The sequence below is a fragment of the Hetaerina americana genome, unplaced genomic scaffold (assembly GCF_022747635.1).
Source record: "Hetaerina americana unplaced genomic scaffold, ioHetAmer1.1.p SCAF_4, whole genome shotgun sequence".
In the NCBI taxonomy this organism is placed as follows: Eukaryota; Metazoa; Arthropoda; class Insecta; order Odonata; family Calopterygidae; genus Hetaerina; species Hetaerina americana.
Genome location: NW_027286985.1, coordinates 81,968,367 through 81,992,005, shown reverse-complemented (window position 1 = coordinate 81,992,005; position 23,639 = coordinate 81,968,367). Strand labels below are relative to the sequence as shown.

At 36.0% G+C, this 23,639-nt stretch overlaps 1 protein-coding gene across 1 annotated transcript in view; it reads left to right on the top strand.

Annotated features, from left to right (window-relative positions):
* Nucleotides 1-23,639, top strand: part of LOC139692636 (aryl hydrocarbon receptor nuclear translocator homolog) — a 275,406-nt gene that overhangs the window by 233,781 nt on the left and 17,986 nt on the right. The window contains exons 2-6 of the mRNA XM_071590937.1: nucleotides 14,550-14,716; nucleotides 16,389-16,471; nucleotides 19,803-19,892; nucleotides 21,828-21,945; nucleotides 22,570-22,863. Coding sequence (XP_071447038.1) covers nucleotides 14,550-14,716; nucleotides 16,389-16,471; nucleotides 19,803-19,892; nucleotides 21,828-21,945; nucleotides 22,570-22,863 — 752 coding nt within the window. The remainder of the gene's footprint in view (nucleotides 1-14,549; nucleotides 14,717-16,388; nucleotides 16,472-19,802; nucleotides 19,893-21,827; nucleotides 21,946-22,569; nucleotides 22,864-23,639) is intronic.

Genomic DNA, 23,639 nt, shown 5'->3' with positions numbered 1-23,639 from the left:
CTATGACGTTAGGCCTGCGAGTAACTTCCATTGACACGTTGGCATTGATTATCTTAATGATAAAATGACTGTTTGCATGATCGCTTCAGTATCACTCCATTTTAACTTGAATGGCATAACGCTGGAAACATTTTGAAGACATTAGATTTGAAATAAAATTGAGATTTTTTCAATTTTAAGTTGAGTGAAATATGATTTTTGGCCTTAATTGTTATACAAGCCAATTGCATTTCCTACATGATGCAAACGCAGTCAAAGTAATAATTATTGTTCTTTTCTGTTAAACCTAAATGTCTAAAACTAGTAAATGAGCATAAAAATGCATTGATTATATGCATAGTGAATGGTCACAAAATTTATAAATACAATTCCATTTGCGCCCCCGCTTAAATCCCGCTTGTTGTGGTTCACAGTTTAGGTGTTCTACTTCTTTCCTAATATTTCCTTGGAACTTTGACGTGTCTTGCGGATTTGACTTGTCTTATTTCCACTGTTTGACCATAGTTTTAGGTGTTAGTTTCCTCGAAAATTTCCTTGCAAGCAGATAATTCACTTTGTTTTTCCTTTTACCTCATTCTTGCATCATACGCATGTTTTCCGAATAATGGCAAGGTCCGTTTCAATGGATTATTACCGTTTAAGGTGGATTACCGCTTGGTAATATGTCAATTAACATTTAACTCCCACCTGTGTTGCGTGATATCTTTTCCGGATTCATATTGTTATTAAGAAGCACAGGTAAGTACTTCATCTTTCAATGTGCCGCGACAAATATTTCGGAATCGTCCATTACAGGAAAAGGAAGAACTCTGTCTAATACTCAAATGTATTATTGTTATAATCTTATGCTGAAGGATTTTTAGCCGTTTGCTGAAAATGGAGAGGTTTTTTTAAATCTCTGTTCGTTATTATTTGAGCTTGAAGGGACGCTATTAAAAAATTGTCGAATGCTAAATGTGTTTCTCTCGGAATTTCGCCGGGGAAATAGCGCAGCAGAAAAATACATTCCTGCCCATGTGCAATATTCAATTAAAATATTCCAACTTGAATTCTGGATTCCTGTTATGTACCTGTGCCTCTTTTCTCTTATGCCTCTTGAAAATAATCGGTTTAGCTGTAGTAAATGCTAAATGAAAATGGAGTGCTTGATCAAGTCCTTGATATTTTTTAAATTTATGTACGGACATCTTATCTTACTCGTGCGCAATAAATTTATGTACACCTTTTCAAGCATTTCAATAGTTTTAAACTCGGAAAATATACCTATCGTGCGTCATAACTGTCGTCCTTGAGGCATCAAGCTTTCGTCAAAGAGAAACGCGGTTAACAATTGATGATCAATAACAATAGTTTCATTTTGCGAAATAACTGTCACGTGGAGCTCCCTGGTGAATCTAATTCAGTATTCCGTTGATCGTTTCTCCTTTGGAGAGGGAGAGAGGGAGGACATCGTCTGAGTAGGAGACTACAGTGGAATATATATATATATATTTAAAAATGTGTGTGTATATATATGTGTGTATAATATATATATATATATATGTATATATATGTGTGTATAATATATATATATATATATATATATATATATATATATGTATATATATATATATATATATATATATATATATATCTATATTTATATATATGTATATATATATATATATGTATATATGTATATATATATATAACACGGCAACAAACAATATAGAAAAAACAAAAATAGAGATCACTCACTCGTTATTTCTTGATAATTTCGACGGAATTCTACGCCGTCTTCATCGGAGGATAGAGAAGTAAAGTCATTACTTCTCTATCCTCCGATGAAGATGGAGTAGAATTCCGTCTAAATTATCAAGAAATAACGTGTGAGTGATCTCTTTTTTCGTGTTTCTATATTGTTTGTCACTGTGTAATGTACTATTCGGCACTTCCGTGTTACGCCTACGAAAGCATATATACATATATAGTGGCTGTTTGATTATTTCTCCTTTCTGTATCCTAAAATGATAACGCGAGTGTTAAGGAGCATCCCACAAACGAGTTAGGTGCTCATGCTGTTATCCAAGCTACTTTGCTATTATTATTAAGTAATCTGCCGGTTAAGGTAGGTCTTGCATGGACACAACTACCAAGCAAATATTTTGTGACTCCTAACAAAATACAATTCAGAAATATACTCTACGTCTAGTCTTTCTTCATCTCTGTGTACTTCCTTCCTACCTTCATCCTGCCCAACATCCCTATCCTGTTCCTGCCCTTCCTCGTTTGCCTAACATTCTCCCCTCAATTACAGTCTTCAACATCCCGCTGCCGGTCAATACCCCCCTCATTCATTTTTGCTGCCTCCATAGGATTTCTCCCAACAAACCTTTCTCTTCCCCCACCACACCGAGTACTTCCTCATTTGTTTTCTTCTCTGTCCATTTCATAGGTACTATAAACAAAGGTTGTCTATCGATTAGTGTTAGGTTTTTGAAGGCCTCTAAAAACTAAAACATCATTCTGAAACATTCTCTCCCCATGTAAACTACTTTTTCTCTACGTTATTTCTTTATCCATCTCTACTTACCTATCATGATGCCTATAATACCTCTTCTTGTCATTTCTCTTTTTGCCTACCCTATTTTCTCCCTTGTGTCATGATTGGCGACGGAATGTTGGAGAGGTTGATGGAAGGAGAAGGTTAGGCCAGCGAGTTGGAGGAAGGCAAAGGCATGTTGAACGGAATTAAGGGAAGTAAAAAGATGAGGAATTGAAGTAGGGTGTATTGCTATGTATGGCGTCACGTTGTGTCGTGTTAGGTGAGGCTTAGCGGTGTAGTGATACTTAGTCTGTGTGCCCATCCAGAACCTGCCTTAATCGTAGACCACCATTAATGGATGATGATAGCCTTCAACGTTCCACTTACTAGGTATCTCTTCCATCTATAGTTTATCTCTTATTCTAACCTTCCCTGAGCAACTTTTTCTCCTTTACCGTTTCTGTCTATTATGTATTCGTTTCTCTTCCTATGTATCCATTTTATGTTTTGCGTCGTTATTCTTACCTGCAATTCAATATCATCCAACCCATGTTCATCCTCTACTCAACGCCCAGTTTTCTGGACCCGGCAAACGTTCGTCAATGCTTTCCGCGCTAGTATTCACTGAAATTTCCTTTTGCCTTTCTCTGCCAAAGAGCCTCGAATATCTCTTGCCCAATAAAGGTTTTAGTCTTAAATAAAGTGAATAAAAAATTACATTTTTTTATATTTGTGCTATTATATCGTGGTCACGATCGTTATCAATCTTATTAGGGATCGATAAGGAGCCCCGCGACCAACATTTATTGAGTTCTTATTCATCAAAATTCCTTCCTCTTGTGCCTAGTGTTTGGAATACCCTCGTTATATGCCATATTTTTTGTTCAAAATACTGCAAGAATACGGTGAATTGTTCCAAATGCTCCGAAAGAAGACGTTTCTATTCAATGTTGACCAATTTAACAGATAAATTCCACCTGTAACCTTCGAAAAACTTTGTAAAACCAAGGTAATATCATTCATTACTGTTTACGCCGAGAATGGCAAGTTATGGTTAGTATACTGATATTGCTATCCACGTGTTAGTGGGAAAAACAAACAGCTTGGGTGGAAATAGGGGCGTTCAAAGTCGTCAGGAATTGAACCCGGTCCCTCCGGTCAATAGCCGAACGCTATGCCCACCAGACAACCAAGACCTTATCAATAATTAAGGGTAATATGATGATATCAGACAAGCTCGAAGAGTCAGTTCTTCCTCATACAACTCACGACCGTACTTCAGGAAAGCGAAACTGTAGCATGGCTGGTGTCCAAACATCCCCTGCCGTACGCCTTTTCGATGTCCCATTATGTAGCTGAAGACTTTGGTGATCTTTGCTTGCGTTTTTCCATCATTGTGAGTTCCCAGGAAACTTTTTAATTTCCTTTTTGTAGATTAAAAAAATGAATGCTGACAAAATCTTGATTGTTCTCGACAAAGCCTAATTATGGATACCAATGCCTAATGGATTGATGATTGGGACCTACTGCAGGATATTCTGTACTGAGCCCATATCATTAACTGTGTTTCCTCGAAAAAAAAAGATATTTTTTGTTTTACGTAAACATTTTTAATTGACGGATGTGACGTTTGGGTTTGTTAAAAAAGTCGGCTCTGATTCATTTTCAGACTTCCTATTCTGTTCACTTAAATCCACGACTGAAGTTAGTATTTTATTATTAACATTATTGTTTTTCAGTGGTGGTTTAGAAATTTCTTTGGCTCAACGAGCATCAAAAAAATCACTGATGCGCCCCTAATTCCTATAATATCCCTACATGCGTGCCACCATTAACATCCTAATGACCTAGATTTTATAACACCAAATTCTCTGTGATCATTGTGAATTAGTTTTTGTGGAAAGCTTTGGAATCTTCACCGCTTTTCATTTCGGCTGTGAATTTAGTCGTCATGCACAGGTTTTCTTTCATTATCGTGAAATTTCCATCAAATTATGTAGTTATATATCTACTTCCATCTTCATTGAAGTCTTAATCAGCGCAAGATTGAAAGTTATTTGGAACCTCTTCGTGCTACTGTTGTTAGTTGAGGAGCTATTACACCCTCGCACCTCTGTTATGCGTCACGCGAAAATGTCAGATTCCATTTTAAATCATTGTAAATGCCGTTAATTTTATGAGGACGGAATGTACAAATATTGGCTGTGGAGAACGTTGGCTATTTGCTAATTGGGAATTCGTAGCTCTCTTGCATACATGCATATATTACCTTGTATTCTTGTTTAATGGCGAGTAGAGAATTACATTTGCCTAGTGGAAAGAACATAGCTTATATCGTTTGATTAAATACTTCCCTCTCCTCGTTTTTATTATTTTTGTTGGCGTATATATAGGAAAGTTTTGCTTGATTGCATATCCAATGGCTCAGCACGTATTTTTATCGATCTCAGTTCTTCTCTGGCTGGGAAAAGATATTTATACACTTGACTTTAATCTCTATCGTAAACCCCGTGAGAGGCACGCGGTTTATCCGTGATATTGTAATATTTTTTAAATGATTTCTCTCCACTTTTAAAATGAAAGACTTTTTTTGTTAATTCGGAATTTCGGATAAGTCTTTGCCTAAGCTCCATGGAAAATGATTGAAATGGAATGAGATTATTTTCGCTCAACATTCTTATTAAACATTCTTCAAGTCACGGCTTTTATGTTCATCACCTGGTTTGCACCAATTAATGTTACCTGTAGACCTTAAGATTTCTTCGTAGATCCAAGCGCTGACGTCTTACATTACCTACATCTTCATCCGTAGTTTCCCGTGTAAGTCTTCCCCTCTACGTGTAATTCAGGTATAGTCTTCAGTGATCCATCATGCCTTAGGATGTCCAGATTGTTTCCTTTTTCTGCCTCAGGATTTTCTCTTCAACTGTTCTCCAAAGTATCTACTTATTCATTATGTCAATGCATTTTCTTTCCATTATTCTTTTGTGGTAGTTATCGACAAAATTTCAGCCGTAGCCTACTGACGCTTTTAAATTTTTGTTGGAACGTTTTTTTTTAAATGCCCAATCATTGCACCCACTGGCCCAAAGGTCTTTGTATAACCTTTTCATAGAGGAGGAATCAAAAATAATATTTTATGTGCCTTTAAAGTTAAAGTAATACTCGGAGGTAAAGAACTGTTCACGCTTACTTTGATTTCACGTCAAAGTGTGGGACACCTACTTGGTGTTAAGTTTTTGGCCAACCCAAAAAAATGTAAATATTTTGCATGACCATGGGTGAAATTTTTCTCTTTCAAGCGTGTGAACTAATGTGAAGTGTCAATAATAAACGAGGTCTTGTCTACATGGCACCCTGAGAGCCACCGCTTGGGTGTGTGGCAGGGGGTGAATGCACACCAGGCATGTAACTTTAAAAATGAAGGTTTTCTTCGTAATTGGTTACATTATATATTTATTTTTGCTCCAAATAATGCAGATAATGATTACTACGGTGTATAAGTAAGCTATACTTCTCCAGGCACACGAGAGGATATGTAATTAACAAGAAGGGCAGTAACTAAAGCTGGATGAGATAAAGACGACATACTAGGTAGCACTTGATGGAGTTTGCATAAAATATAGGAGGAATGTTTAGAGGCTACTCCGTCGTAATTCATGGTGATATGGAAAGGGTAGGAAGTGTTGCATCCATAATTTATAGAGGCGTGTTAGGTATTATGCACGTTGAATGATTTCAGTGAAATACAACGGACATGACAACGCTTTTCTCATGGATACGACTGAGAGAAACTGTGACCAAATCAATTAAGGTTTTATTAAATTGATAAACAGCTCTAATTCCATCACGCAAACGAAAAAATCGAATTGGTGAGAGAAATTATGGATTGGAAACAAAAATAATCCATTTTTTTCTCATTCTAGGCAGATTAAAATATTTTATTAAACTCATGTTCAACATGTGTTTAATAGATAATACCACCATCTTTTGATTTTAAATCCCTATCCAATTTTGTATTTTGATTACAAATTCCATTTGAAAGAATTCAAGGCAGTTAAAATGCGTTTACTCAGGAAAACTGACTTGAACTTGGGGCATTACGGAGCTAATAAGTTTTTGCATCTATTACTATGGCTGCAACCTGTCAGGAGGGAATAACAGTCTTCTACATAAAGCGCAAAAGTCTCTGCCTTTATTATTTGCCCGACTATTTCTTCGTCTCCTCACAAAACCAAAATTGAAAACTAACAGCAAAAAAGTAAGGGAGATTATTGATTCCACGTAGAATAGATATTTCGAGGATGAACTTCATCAGTGCAATAAGCCGAATATTTCAGTGGTGTTAGACAAAAGGTGATTCTTGTGATGTTCCACGAGAGTCCATCTTGCTATGAATTAGTTTTTCTTATTCGTCCACAACTTGCATGTATACGGTGAAGGACAATTGTGATGACGAATGCCTTTCATGCATGGGGAATTGAAAATTGCGCGGTATATTTTTTCCTAGTCGGAGGAAGAGAAACAAGGTTGACGGCCGCTGCTTCGGTTCCATTTTTTACGCACGCCCCTTGAATCTTCGGGCCCCAAGTGTACTCGGCCCATGCGTTCCTCGCTGACCATCCACGGACGGGTTGCTTGCGACTGCATTTGTCTTTCCGAGAAGACGATGCTGCTTGCGAGAAACACAATCCGATCACAATGTTTCCACCGGAAATGCACGTCTGGACTGCTTCACGCCGAGTAGATACTTCCGACGCACGCGTCAACAGAAAGTTGCCGGCAGATGAGGGACGTTCGGGAGCAACGACTGCTGCCGCCGAAGGCCAATACATTCACGTAAAAACATTGGCGTTAAATCAAAGTTGGCATAGACTCGGCGTGAAGTTAACTCTTGTTAATTGGAACAACCTAAATTGAGACCTGGGTTAAATAACGGAAGGCATAAGCGTTAGGATTCGGTCGAGTCCGAATGAACATGATATTAGTTCGAGACAATTAGAAACGAGCTTCTCTAGTACAAGCCTTTTAGAACTCAAATTTCGTTCGCGGTTCACTGCGGCAAGGTGTTCGCTGGTGATGACGTTCTGGGCACAATAAGCTTAAACGGAAAAAATGGGAGAGAGTGAAGTAATACGTGCCAACCCAATGTTATATAGTTAACCTCCTAAATATACACAAATTTTCAGTCACTTCAGATAAATTTTAGAGGTGACATTAGAAAAGATTAATTTAATTGTGAACACCTCTTGGTTGCCATCACAGTTTGATTGTTGATTTCAAGTTTATTTGCACTTTATTATTTTGCGATCCAGGCTCAAATTTGGGAATGAAAACGTTGTGTCCCTCTGAATTTTTTTTAACACGTTGGCACAAAGGCATCTGATAGTAGCCACTTGCACGTCCAACGGTGCTTTTGTCTGTTATAACGTTGAATTTTTTTAAGATCTCCCATATTCACTGTGATTCGATTCCCTTCATCGGGGAAAATATCTCTCTCAGCGATGCTAAAGGTCGTGTCACATCTCGCTTTAAACTGTGGTGTGGGCTGGCAGTGGAGTAGGCGTCACTTGAAAGTCCACCCGTAACATCATGAAATCCATGCCCCGCTGAGTTTCGTTCATACTATAACCTGGTGGGTTGGATTAACGTTTGCGAGTGGACCAAAAATGAACTAAGCGTTTCTATACTCAAGTTTTCCATCATGTCACCTTCGTATGAGGCCAATAGAAGCTCCAGCTGGAGGAATTCATTTCAAAATGGAGTAGTTTGAACAAGTGCACGAAACAATTGATCAAAAATTTCCTTTTTTTGCTACAAGTTACTAGAGTTTTCATTTTAACATTTATTTCATCTTAACGAGGTCAATTTTCAAACGCGACTTTATAATCGACAGTATGAAATATTTCGCAATATCGCGTGTGTGGAGAAAAATGTTTAATATAAAATTCGTATTCGCATAAACAAGGCTTAACAAATTTTTCTTCCTCCCAGAATTCTTTTTCCCGAATCCGCTGATGTGTCGGCTTACAAGAATTATCTTTAAAATCGACCGGAGACATTTAAGTTTCGCTTGAAGGTTCCTGGTAACCAGTAATCATATTCGACCCCCTTCGGTGAAGTAAGTCGATATGACCAGAGGACTATTAAGTGGATCATACGCAGTTTCCAAAAATAGCTTTGCTTAATCCGGCGTTCGTTTTACAATGGGAGGTACGTAGAGGTACGCTTCGCGCTATTGTAATGTATTTAATATCTGTGCGCGCGCGTTTAAAGTCAGTTTGCTAAATGGCTTTCGATTATAAGTAAAGTTTTGCTCGCTTGCCGACTTCACGTGAGTTCTTTGGGCAAATAATATATGTAATTTATATTCTTTCTCGTCCGTACTTCCCTTGATAAAGTTCCACTTCCTTTGATTTATATCAGTAGTTAATTGGCAGGTATCCCCCACCTGGTTGTGCGGCCTCCGTTTTTCTTCAAACTACTTGTGCTCGAATGAAGGAGAGAATAAAGAAAGAAATGAATCAACTTTCATTTTATGATTACGACACATTGAACATTAACATTCTAGTAATAAATATGTGCAGCAACCATCAGATTGATCCATGCCATATACTCATCACCTTAATACCCTTTTCAGTGACCCTTAATTAACTTAATTGCCTAGTGGGAAAGTGTCTGCATTAAATGTAAATATGAATAAATATGTTCATCTCGGGCATCGACAAACGTTGTGGCAGTTGGTAACACCCAGTCATGTGTGGAAATATTTAATTGCTTATCGATCACCTAAAATGCCATCAAATTTCAAACCTTTAAACCCCCTTATCTCTTCTGCTTAAAAAAAATCGAAATGAAAACAAGTGCATCCCCTTTCTCTCGCGCGTGGTCGCGTGTTCAATCATTTTTCTCTTTGTTCCCAGTGGGTACAGAACATTCAATCACCCCCTTCCGCAACCACCCTCCCCCCCCCTTTGTCGGGTTGGCAGCCATGAATCGAAGGAATACGGTGTACACGCATGCATGAGTCGATTTATGTTTTCAGAGGTCCTGATAGGGTAATTCTTTGGGTCATTGCGCAGTGGATCTTATCTGATGCCCCCGTTACATTTTTTCCCGTCCCATCCCCCACCACAATCACAGTTTCGCAACTAATAAGTGATCTAATGTAACCATTACTTGAGTCATAAAGAAAATAAGGCTATATATGTTATCGAGGAATGCACGTCAGTTTGCTATTTTGAAGCTTTATCGATAACCGTCAAGACCTTGTACAATAAACTGTTTTAGTTGCAAGGACTTGAATACTCCCGAGAGGGGAAGTAGGAAGGTTCGCTTGAACTTGGCTGGGCGTCGTTGCATTAGTCTAAATTGTATGGGACCGCACCCCGTTAATCATTCAAATCCAATTAGCGTATTTTGGACCTCGCATGGATTATTTATCACAAGCGAGCCTGTAATCGAAATTGATTTAAACCGGATTTCGTCCAGTATCGCTGAAGCAAGACTGCTCGGGTTTTTTTAATTTTAAATTGGAGTCATGCTTCGGATGTGCAATGAGGACGAATTTGAAGTTAAGCGAAGACGAGGTCATAGAATAAAAATGGTAGTCTGCCCTTGGTCTGTGAAAAAAGCCTTCTGGGTTAGCACCGAGCGAGCTGCGCACTGTTTGACCCCAAGGTCATGAACCCTCACTATCCTCCACGTTAAGTTGTGTTTGTGTGTGATTTCACGGGCGAGGTGAATATTCTCCTAAGGTTAAGGTTACGCCTTCAGAAATACTCTCACTTGTCGAGAGGGAAAACAAAGCTGAGTGGAGGAGGATAATATGTATAAAAGAAATATTGTGAGAGTATTAAATGGAAGAATGGGAAGGCCGTCGCCCTCAAGGTTCACCTCTGTGGAAATCGATGCGGCCTGCTTCCTATAGCGTCGCTCTCTTTTTATAAATTTTCCGTTGAAACGCTTTTATTTCCAATGGAAGTTGAATCGGTAATATGGGACTATTTTTTATTCGCCACTTGCGAATCAAATCGCAGGGAGAAATGAACGAAGCACGCAATTCAAGTGCGAAAGTTGGAAATGTGCACTTGACCCATTGATGAAAACAACAACTCGTGGGGGAAATAGTTGCTTTTAACTGTTGAATATCGGTCTTTATTTGGAATCATTCTTTTCGCGTTGCAAGGTTGTTCACTTCCGAAGATCCAGTGGTGCTCTTGCAATTAGTCAATGTAGCGGAGTCGGTCACCCATGGAAGATTACAGCGTTTGAGCCGCCGTTGGATCTTCCCTGTACTTAACTTTTTTTAATTGTGATTCCTTCTCAAAATAAGGAGCGCACTGGCTAGAGAGAAAGGAAACTAATTGGATGTGTCGTGAAACAAAATAGGCTGCTTAAAACCTTTGTCGGAAGAAAGAGAAAACGGTATGGGAAGACCCTAAACGAGTTATGAGAAATAAGCTAGTTTTGTTTACAGCCCGAGCCATTTCTCGACACCTCGTAAAGGACGGTTTTCAAATTTTGCGATAAAATAAAATTTATCACATAATCACGTAAAAAATCATAAAAGTAAATTAAATGAGAAAAAATTCGTGTGACAAGAACCACACAAAAAATGTAAGGGTCAGGTCAGCCGTCTGGTTTTGTATGTTGCTTCAAGCTGACAAATCGTTGACGAAGTCCCTTTAAACGTACAGATTATTTACGCTTTGCTGTAACAATTGGACTAAAAAATATGAAGTTACTGAAATGAGGAATCAATCCTTAGTGGAGTGCAGGCACGATGTTGTTAGAAACTGTTGAGCATGAATATGGTTTTAGCCTAAGGAGATGATTTCTGGACTCAATGAAATTGTTGATAAACGAGAACAAAAATATAATACTGCTTAAAAGTTCACTGCAGTATAAAATTTTTATATTAAGACTATAATGTTGTATAAATGAGTTGTGAGAAATGTTTCCTTTTTGGTAATGATAAGGTAGGAGAAATTGCGGAGAATGATCCTCCTCCCTCCCTAATCACTCTCCCGCTAAAGAAAGGAAAGGTAAAAATATGTGATTAAAAAGTTGATGAGAAAAAGTCTCTTAAATGTCCCAGGTCAAATTTATACACATTTTAAAGTTATTACTATTTTTTATATTTAAGAGGAAGTAAATTTTGCGTTTCGTCTGGAGCCTGTAGTGAAATAGGGTCTATTGATTTCTTGTGGGCGGTGAATGTGAGATTGTGTTACGTATTTCTGCCGATAAAAGATAAAATATTTCAAAAGAATAAAAATTCTTTTTAATATAATAAACACGCCATCATTCGCAAAAATCCGTGGCTAGGCATTTGTAATCCACATGTCTACATAATTTGAGCGGAACTCTCAAAAATGGATTGTAAATAGTTTGATTTAGGGACCAAATAATTGAGCAATATTTAAAAATAGACTGCAACTGCAATGTAGTGCTATCTTAGAAAACAAATTATCTTAACGTCTTAGTAACTAGACTTGGAAAAACCAGCATGCCCGTTGCCTTGTGAGCTGTAACTATCGCATGCTAGTTAAATTGCAGGTCACCATTCTAAAGAACGTCTAAGTGCTGAAAGTATTGAAGGACCTCAAGAAGTTTAGGCAGGGAGCAATCGAGTTTCGTGGGGAGCTACATGCTAGTTCTAGGTTTGTTAACCTATTGCAGGAAGAGTTATTTCTCCGCGGAGCGTAATCAGCCGATGCCCAGGATTTCAATTTATTGTCAAGCTAATTAACACATGTATTGCGAGAATTCCAAGGGTATTTATGCGGTTCACAAGCTTTCATCAAGCTTGCGAATTGCTGTAAGTAAAAAAAAACAAAGTATCAATGTTAAAGGTCATCTCAGTCGCACTCCGGTCAACCTTACATCGTTCTCTATCACCAGTTCGCACGCGAACCAGTTGACGTACTGTATGCCTTGGAGTGCACACCGTTTAGTAACACTTTCTTTTAAAGCTCACTTTCTGCATCGCTTACTGCTCACATGACACTTCTTTCTAATATATACCTGGACGGGTATTATCATGGGACCTTGTCCACCCAGTTCAAGTCTCGGGGAAGCAGAGGAAGGTAGGTTAATGTATTTCAACATATGTGAATGACGGGTGCGCATAAACTGATTTGGCCGTCATTTCGATCGCGAAATGAGTGGCAGCTCTTAGCACGAAATGAAATATCGTAAGATAGCATGGCTATAAGACCGCTTGGAATCGGCGTCAAAATTGTAGTGAGTGCAATTTCGCTCATCAGGAAACAAGATTTAAATTTATTTTTAAATCGCAGATTCCCAATTTGGTAGGGTTTTATGAGTTAAATGATAATTCTCGCAATCTGTTGTCTGTGAGCGTGTGATAGCGTATGCCAAATATTCTCTAGTCATGCCTAGGACTTCATAGCTAGCCTGACCTGGGAAATTCAGTCATGAGAAAAAAAACCATTTCTTGTCCGATCTCTTCTAAAAATTGTGAAAAGGCTGTTGGGCAGCGTTTCTCAACTCTGTGGGGAAGAAAACTTCATAAAAATTCCATCGTAGATCTGTTCAATTTCAGTTTAGACCTTTTTCAGTTTGTAGGCGATCAAAAAGTCCATAGAAGGATTGGAAGACCATGAGGTTTAGAATCAGATTCTTTGTGTAATCTCAACCGAAGTTTTACGGGCCTCACAAATGATCAGATTTCAGAACTGACCAGTCTTGGACGAAATTGGAAAACATTCCAGCTTTGCATCCACCCACTTTTTTGGAATTCTTGTGGACTAGAGACAAATGGGAATATAATATTCATTATTTAAAAATATTCGGAAAAGAGGCATCCAATCCACTCAAAAGTTGGTGACTTGTAAGTTACTCAATAGATGTGAACTAGAATTCTTAGTTTTTTTTATTTTGGTGCCTATTCCTGCGTGGTCACCAAATAAAGATGCTATCTTTATTGTAGCCACCCTTATGCTTAAGGGCCAACATTTGTAATTCCAATTGTTGTTCCAAAATTCATCTGATTATTTGCTCATCTGTTCATCCCATATGTAAATCCAAGAAGATTTGGGCTGTCAAATGTTATGTAAAAAGTCAACAGTGAACAGGGTTTTTTCCTCTTAAGAAGTTGATCTGATCCAAAAATTCTTTAACTGCATACTTTAATATGTGATCCCTCATTGTAATTAATCTTGAAATTTTCCAAATTACTAGAAGTCTCTCATTGATAAATAATGGATTTTTGTGGCTTCAGTTATCTAATTCATTTTTCATCTGTTCACAATTTGATGATTGATCATGTTTCCCATCATTAGGAAGAATATAAAAATCCACAATAAGTGAATATATTTAAAAGAATTTCATTTACTATGTTCTGTTTAAAATGGCTGAAATTTTGCAGTTGTGAAAGGCAGCTGATAGGCACTCATGTCAAAGCTTGAAAGTTGATTCATTACATTTATGTTACTGTTTATAGCAAAATTGGAGTCTAATCTCTAGAAACTCAGCATTTTTCTGCATTAGTGGTCTTATAATTCAGAACTGAAGATTTGAATGGTAAAATGAATGATTATGTTACTCTTATGTCACTATCAGGTTACAAATGGTTATCCTATAAAGGTACTATGATTCATTTTCATCGTGAGTGCTGGGTATTGTCAGATCAACCTATTTGTTAAAGTTGAGGCAATATTTTTGTTATTTCGATTTCAAAAACACATGTTAAATGAGTTCACAGTTTATATTATTGGAAATGTTTAAACTGCAATTAATGAAGCATACGAAGAATTTTTATATACAATTATTGGGTTTTGTTATTCCGATATGCTGTGTTTGTTATTCTGATATGCTGAAAATTTGATGAGATCATTCTCGCAATATTCAATTAAATATTAAAATAATTTAATGTGAATTATCTTGAGTCATTAAGACAATAAAGTTTGGTTATGAAATTGGTGAATTTGCATTAGAACAATTTAAGTTTACCTAATCTTTGACTTTAAACTTGATTACTGTCATTCTTCCCTTGCAGTTCGAGCAGGGTTATGCGCAACTTGGCAGAGAAGATGAGGCGTGATAAACTTAACACTTACATCGGAGAGTTGGCCACATTAGTACCTATGGTGTCTTCATCTCCCAGAAGACTCGACAAGACTTCCGTCCTCCGCCTCAGCGCTACATACCTCCGAATGCATCGCAGTAAGTATTTATCATTTGTTCTATGCACTGTGGAGGATTTTTTATGTGTAATATTTTAAATATAAAATGTATGTATAAATAATTATCTTTTTAAATGATGGGTATGTGCTAGTCCAGTGGATAGATAAGTCAGCTACTGACCTGACTGAACAACTTTTTAGCATTACATCAAATTAATTACATTTCCAACATGATATCTGAATACTTTTTGATTGCAGCTTTGCTGTACATTTCAACAAATGTCAGAAATATTTGCCCTCATAATTTATTAATATTATTAAACAATAATTTCCATGCGAATGCTGGGTTTTCCTCCAGTACATGAGGTATTAGATGCAAATGAGAATGTTTTGTGTGATTTACAGTCATTGTCAGCCATTCTTTCATTAATGACATGTAATGTCATTGAGGGTTTGTTGAAAATAAACACTAGCAAAATGGAATAGCCTGAAGTAGGAGAATTTGAAGTATCACACATCTTGATGTACAAACAGAAATGCAAGAGTGAGCTCAATGTTCCAAAAGAGTGCTATAATCTGAGTGAGGAGAAATTCCTGTGATCAAAAAAGGGATGGTAATGGCAAGGATAAAAACCAGCTCCACAGTGTTATAGGTGTACATTCCTGAAATGGACTGCAAAGATGAGAAAGTAGATGTATACAATTGTATTGCATAACTGATAAAAAAATTAAAGAAGGAGAAAAACTAGTAGCCCTATGGTGATCAAAGTTGCTGTTGCTGTAAAACTAAAGGGAGTGAAAACATTGAAGAACAGTGATTGGAAGATGGGGATAGAAAGAGGAGAAAACTGGTGAAATTCCATATAAATTGCAAAATTTGTGGTCCCAAAAGTCAGAAATTCATCATAGATGTACATGTCAGGAGGCAGAAGAAAAGCCCGACTGAATCGAAGATTGTTTTGATATATATTTTCAAAGGCGGAAATGACATGGATATAGAAAAAAATGGAGATAATACTGTGAGATCATTAAATGTGGTAAAGTGTATGGAAGAGCTACTGAGACCCATTAATTAGATACTAGAAGTAAATTATGACTCATGTGAAAGTAAAGAAATCTTAAGGCATAACAAGACTTGTCATAAGGAAAAAATTGCGTTAAATTAAACCAATTACTGGATTTATGGCCATAAGGGGTGGATAATTAAACTGTCAAACCATTGAGTAAAAAACATGTGAACAATGATATTAGTCCCTCAGACATTTTCAGTAACAAACCCTCATCAATTGCTGAATTTATTTTTGTAATTAATTAAATCTATTCTAATTTTCTATCTAATTACTGCTCAGAAAATTTCTATCCAATGTGAAATATAATTTATGGTTTTTGTTTTAATTATCCTCCTGATATTTCATTCTTAAATGTACGCTTCTGTTTGGTCCTTTCCTTACTAAATTGGGGTTAATAATTTTATATTAATAATTAATATTAGGTTTGAGAGACCAAGACCAACCATTTTTAATTTTTATTTCACAATGCAAATTGAGTTTATTGGTAATTAATTTTCATAATGTTTATTTTGTGCCTCATTGGGTTATCAAGTTCTAGGTTTAATCCAGGTGAATTTAATACCTGTTAGGTGAAATTTTATTGTCATACTTGCTCATAATTTTGAAAATGCACTAATCCTGGTAAACTTTTCTCTCTTGCAGCTCTCCATCCATCTGATGGTACATTGCGTCCTTTTCTGCCCAAAGCCTTAAAAGCCTTCAATCTCTCCGAAAAAGTTCCCGAGGTAAGGTTGGATTTACTGAAGTTTTTATTTGAATATTTTTTCTAAGAATAATGTAGCCTGTGTAATGGTATCATTTTAAACTGGGTAATGTACAATCATCTATATTATATTCATCCAACCAATGAATACGGATTGTCTAATGAGCCTAAGTTACAGGTATATGTCAGGATATAAATTTCACAAGTTAACGATGGAATTTTTGGGAATTGGTGTATCCCGATTGGCCGATTGGACTCACAGCCATCATAAAATCTAAGGCATAATGAAACACATGTATATTAAAATTAAATTGAGTGAAAATTTTTTCAATATGTTGCTGTAGCCAAAAGTTTTAAATTGGGATATTGCTGAAATGCTATAGGCTCTTCTTTTAGCTCATTTTTCATTCCATCTTTCAGGCATCATTTTTACCATTGAAAGTGGTACAGAAATTATTCATGAATAAGATGCAGAAAGTTGCAGAAGATAACTCTGAAAAGTTGTATATGTTATGTGAAATGTAGCATATCATACGATGGGGTGACTTCAGTGACATGGGGTGACTTTGGCCCTGTGTGCTCCGCTCTTCAAATTAAACCTCTGCAGTAAAATATCTTAACCACTATGAATCAGCTATTTATACCCCCCCCTTAAAGCATACTTCAAGATATATTGCTGGCAAACAAGCATTGCCTGTTGCAATAGTTACTGTACATTTGTATGTAGGAGCTCAGTTGAAACTTATGTATCCTTGAAACAAGTGCACAAAATCTTGACTGGCATTCATCTCAGCAAAGTCAAGTAAGAGAAGATGATGTCATTATGTAGTTGGTTTGTTCATGAACAGATTGTAAAAAAATGAGATATTGCACTCAGAATTGGGATACTCTGGAGTTTTAGGAAAAAATTGAAATATTGTGGAGTGACTTTGGCCATGCCTGGGTACTCAGTAAGTCCATGGTGGGCAATCAAATTTAAATTATGATGAAGATTACCTTGGAAAAGTATTAGATGAAGTCAAGAGAGAGTAAATGAAAATCGGAGGGACAGTGGAGCGACACCTGGTTCTGAAGAGGACTCAGCAAGATACACTCTCAGAAAATTACCTGAAACAAGTTGGAGATCAAACAGTACTTTAGGAGATAGAACTTGTGGAAAAGCTATTAAATTGCTCTGATTGGGGCTTTCCAATAAGTGTTGGTGATATCAAAATTTTAGTAAAAACTTATTTGAGCTGTAAAAAAGTAACTTTAAAGTGTTTGGACACCAATTGTTCAGGAATTGTATGGGTCCAAGCGAGTGTGAAAAGAAGTCTTGCGCTAATTTTTTTTAATAATTTAGAATTTTTCATTAGATCAGATTCCCCCTGAAAATGTCATTAATTTTGACCAATCTAAATTTGTTGATGATTCTGGAAAAATCAAAATCATCGTTAATGGGGAAACACAGCATTCAGAAGTTATGAAAGACACTTCAAAAGTGAACAAACAAGTCATGATGGCTGCTTTTGCAAGTAAAGTATTTTTGGCCCCATGCAGTGTAAGGCAGGTATCTCTACCCTACTTCAATTGAAGGATGAATTTTCGGTGCTTGCTTCAACATAAATACAACTAGATGACTTCGCTCAGCAATTTTTTGGAGTTGGTCTGTCAAGACATATTTGCATCTAATGAAACACCTTCTCAACCCTAAAGTATTCTAGGAGACTTTTTGTGAAGGCATTTGTTTGTATAAGTTTTAAAATTATATAAGAAGGTTAATATTTAGTTGGTAATTTTTCTCTCAAACTCAATGAAACTTTGCCAGCCATTAGATGTGGCATTATTCAGACCTATTAATGCAACTTGGTTAAAATTGCTTGGCTGGAAAAAAACCAAATCAAGTTCAATGCAATGCTGCAATCTATCAAAAAGTGAATTCCCAAAAATGCAGAAATCAGCAATTGAGCCAAGGATCTTTCCCTAAGGACAACATCCAATTCATGTTAGTAGAGTTACAGAGATACTGTCTTTCAATCTGAGAAAGGTCCTAGACAAAATTCCAAATTTTGATGAGTGTACTGAAGATCAAGAATCTGATTAATCTTGTATGAATATCTTTTTTCCAAATTCTGCAAATTGGATGTATAAAATACTTGAGAAAAAAAGAGTCATGAAGAAAGATACCAGAGAAAAGGACTGAGGAAAAAGTGTCAGTGTTTGAGATATTGAAGCAAACTCCAATGAAGGTTGTGGGAATGCAGTGTCAAGTACAACAGATGCTGTGGTGGGTGTAAATTTAAAGTGGTCTTCAAAATCTAGGACTGGAGAGATACAAAGTAGTCATGGTTAAACTGTGCTAAAACAAAATCACCAGGTAAGACCAGATGATTTTGTTTTAGTACTGTTTGTGAACAATGAAAGAGACTTATGTTTTGAGCAAAGTAATATCTACACCAGAAAGTGATTCTGTTGGGGTTTCTTCTTAAATGAAAGACGAAAATTCGAAGTACACATTTTTTAATCCCAGAAATTGAAGACACTGCTTTTTTAGTCATAGAAACAAGTTGCTCATGAACTAGAACAACCTATAGACCTTCGAAAAGGATGACTTGTTGTCTCTGATATGTAGCTAGAGTGAGCAGAGTGGAATAATATTGCTTTTTGAAATTTAGGAATAAAGTGGCAAAAGTGTTGTGTGGTGGCTATTTTGAAAATCTCTCCTTACATATAAACAATCTAAACAAATAATGAAGTCCAAAATATTGCATTTTAGCATTATTTGAACAAAATGTTATTTTATTACAGTTATTAGGAAAACATTTTATGTGGCCAAAGTCACCCTGTGGTTTGGGGTAACTTCAAATGCTGTACTTAATTGTTTAAAAAATATTCTCCTCCTTTAAAAAACTTTTGGGAATTATGTGCATTAGTAAGGTACACTTCCATTTAATTTAATTTTTTTTGAGCATGCAGAACCGATTTACTTCAAGAAGTAGTGAAAAACAGTTCAAAATGGCCTAAGTCACCACATTTCATTGTTAGCTGAGTAAATATAAAAATATTAAATTAAAACTTTGTAAAATTAATTTCAGTTGCATTCAATAAGAATTAGGATTCAAGTAAATCTTTCATGTTAATATATCAAAAACATGCTTAAATAATAATTCATTAATATGTACCTGGATCTGATGAGGCATCTTGTCATATATAATCATTTATAAACATGCTTGGTTGCAGTGAGTTGATCTCTTTTAAGTAGTGATGCATTTATTGCTGAAATTCATTTTTTTGGAAATTTTTCAGATCCAATGAACAAATTTATCCAAAAACAATCATGTTTTTATATCTAATTTTATTTTTATCATTTATAGGATATGGATGGCTTTATGGTTATTGTGATGGGTACTGGAAAAATCGTCTTTGTCTCTCACACTGTAGAGAAGCTACTTGGCCACACCCAGGTGAGTTACGATGGTAGCATTTGAAGGAATGAAGTGGTAAATTGTATGTGAGAATGAATAACAGTGGTTTCTAGATTGAATTTTTGTCACAATATGTACTTACTACTGTGAAATTTTATCAAAGACATTGCATGGGTTTATCTAGCTCTTTGAAACCTTTTTTGGAACTAGCTTGATTGAATATGTCAATTTCAATAGTCTTGCTTGCAAAAAAGTTTGTGAATAGTGAAGTATGTCATTATGTAAATGTATATGTATTCATACTTCTTGTCATTGTCGAAGTTACTTTGGTCCCATTTGTGCCCATGATTGGCATGCAGACGCTACTAACATAATTCAGTTAGGCTGAACTCAAGTCAATTTGTTTATGTGCTTGTGTTCAAAACTTGCTAAAAGCTTAGGAATAATAAACGTAATGCTTTTTGTTTTGTCATTTTTACTTTTTACTATTACTACTACTTTTTCTCTATTTATTATCTGACCTCTTACTTACTTTTAAGTAATGTATATCAATCAATAATAGAGGTTTGAAAGCTATAAATTTACAAAAACTTTATGTATAATTTTCTTGAAGGAAGTTTGGTAGTATGTTACAGAAAATTGTCCCTGGAGAAACCAAACAAATTCTTTGGAGCTCTCTGTCACAGAAGTCATCACAGCTAACATTTAGAACAATAACTGCTGAAAAGAATTATTTGAAATTTAAATTAATATTGTCCTTAAGGGAAAAATACCTGGCTTTTGTAGCATGCTTCCTTTCCAGACCCTATGCCCAATAAATTAATGTCATGACTATATTTAAGGTTAAGAATTGAAAATGTTGCTGTGGAAAATAAATTGGTTTGATAATGTAGCTTTTTACTTGCAATTCTAGGATATTTTTATGAATTTAATTACTTAAAGAAAGAAATGAAATAATGCAATAAATATTAAAGAACAGATTGAAATGACTGGGGAGAAATGAGCATTGACTCTCTTTCTTACCTGTTGCAATGAAAGGTTTATACCCAATTAAAAAATATTAGGAACAAAACACAAAATGTTTTGAAACCAAAATCACTGGATATAGTTATGGAATCCATTTTCATTGGTTTACCTGTATTTTTTCTAATGATTTTCTGTAAAAACTACCACATAGTAATCTACCTGAAGGTTGGTTTGATAGGTGATGACAGGGCTCACCTAGTACTAAGCCTAACAGCATGCGAAATTCAAATATCTGTGTGGGGAGGCAGTTCCTTTCCCTATGCCACCTGTGGTTTCTGAGAACGATCTGCCTCCTGAAAAATTGCGCAGTATAGGTGAAACTTAGGGTGTCCAAAGGAATGACCTGGAATATTGAACCCAGGCCCTTGGATCAGTAGCCGAGGTCTCTGCAAGCTGAGCTTCCATGTCTTTCAATTTTCTGTAGCTTTCAAAAATATTTAAAATTCATTACAGCAATGTATTTGTTTTTTTCTGCTGCTATTATCATTATATGGCATTTATGCATTCTATACTTTTTTGGATAGATTACCTATGATAATAATAATGATTATATGTACAAAAAACATGATATTCTGAGTAACCCTATTCTCATTAATGCTTTTTGTATTCTTATTTTGGTCCAGGTTAAAGCGTAGCATAATTTGAATTAGCCTCTTGTTCCAATCACTAATAAATAAAAATTCTCTCATAAAACTTATACATTTTACCCTCGTATTATCCCCCTACAATTTCACCATCAGTGAATATTTGGTATTAACATAGTCAGTGTGTAGCATGACCTTATATTGCAACTATCATTCCTCTGGCCAAAAGGCTTGTTGAGAATCTCAAATGCTTCCTGAAGTATTCACAAGAGTCCCTTTTAATCATAAAAATATAATTCTCATTTGAGATTTATCAGGGATTGAAAAATTATTTATCTTCGTCCACAAATTTTCTTTTTCACAGAATGATCTCTTGGGCCAGTCATTGTTTGGGATAACTCATGTGGATGACCACAAACTGCTAGCAAAGAACCTGTCTCTTGATGCTGAAGCTGGAAATGACGCAGAATCTTCAAGCACTGGTAATAAAAACATCATATTATGTCATTCTGTTTTTCTTCATATAGTCGATTAGAGGTAAATGCCTCAGCAGATGAAAGTTTGAGCTCAATTTATACCATTGCTTCTTACTTAAAGCAAAATAGTGGAAACATTAGTCACTTCTTTGTGATTTCTTTTGTATGGAAATGATTTGTTGACTCATTGTGCTTGGAACATTATTTATTGGATTAAGGTAGTTTTTAAATAATTTGATGTATCCCATTTTGTTTACATATGTCAGAATTCATAAAATGTCTGTTTTGCTTTATTTAATTATAAAAGGTAGGCAATGGTTCTTTGACACCTAATAATAAACAGATTGATATAGTCTTAAATGGCAGAACATATTTTGAATTGGAAGTTTCCCGAAGAAAAAGAATCCCCTTGACCCCCTTGATTGGAACTTGGATTGGATTGGATGATTTTCATTTTAATGAAGAAGCATTGCAATCACTAAATATGCTCACTTGCAATCTGCAACTTATAAAGGCATAAATAATTGTCTAATTCTGAACAGAGAGGATGAATCCTTCCCAAAATGTCAAAAGCCTTAAATGAAAAGAGAGTTTGTAACTCAGGAAAATGCACTTATTCTCTTTCCACAGATGATTTGGGATTTATGTCAAATTGTTGCCCTGGTTCGTCGGAAGATCAGGACCAGCCTGTGGAAGGGCATCATCACCCCATGCTTCAAGGGGGGGAGGCACAGGACAGTGGCAGCAGTAGTAGTGGCAGTGGGAGCAGTGATAATAATTCAAACTCAAGAAGAGTGTCTTTTTACTTGCGCCTTAGCCAAAGGGCTGGTGGACGTGAGACTACGGGGTATGAGGTGGTGCATTTTGTGGGTCAACTTAGGCCAGCATCATCAGAAGATGGGCCATCATCTGCAGTAGGAAAAGGTAATGCACCTGAGTAGAGCATGGTAAATATTTGAAAAAAATGAATGGTAGATCACCTGCCCTTCATCATCTTATGAAGTTCTCTGTATAATATTGTCACAATTGCGACAATACTCTTAATGTGTTTAGGTCCGCTTAAATATTGCCATCAGTAATTTAACCACCTCATAAGTATAAGTCCTCTTTGATGGTGACATTATTATCATGAGGTAGGTAAATCATGTCCATATCATAGTGGTCCCAAGTGTCAATCTAGTAGTGGTGCTTTTTTGCAGGGTGAACTTAGTTAGTGATAAAATCCTAAACTCGTCAGGTCACATTCCTTCTCATTGAAAATGTATGTGCACTGTATAGTTTCCAGCCTTTCTAAGTAAGATTCTGTTTATTTGACCTTCTCAGTGTGCAGGTTTGCATATGTCTATGTCTTAATGATGTCATTTCCTAGACGTTTGATTTATCCTCTTTATTATAGAATGTTATGAATAGCACTAAATATGAATCTTCATATTAAACTAATAGTTTTGTCGTAAATGTAAAGTGTGGCTAAATTAAAAAGACAAATAAATTAAAATTTTTAAAATAGTATGTGAAAAGTCCCTAAAAACATGCATAGTTTTTGGAGAATTTGTGTAGTTGTGCTATAGTTATTATTTTATAATTTCTCTCATTTTTACCTTAATACGTAAAGTTATTCAATTTACTGCAATGCCCTAATTTTTCGCAAAAATGTTGGAAATCCTAGTGAATTAATCAACGTAAAAATGGCCACTCATATA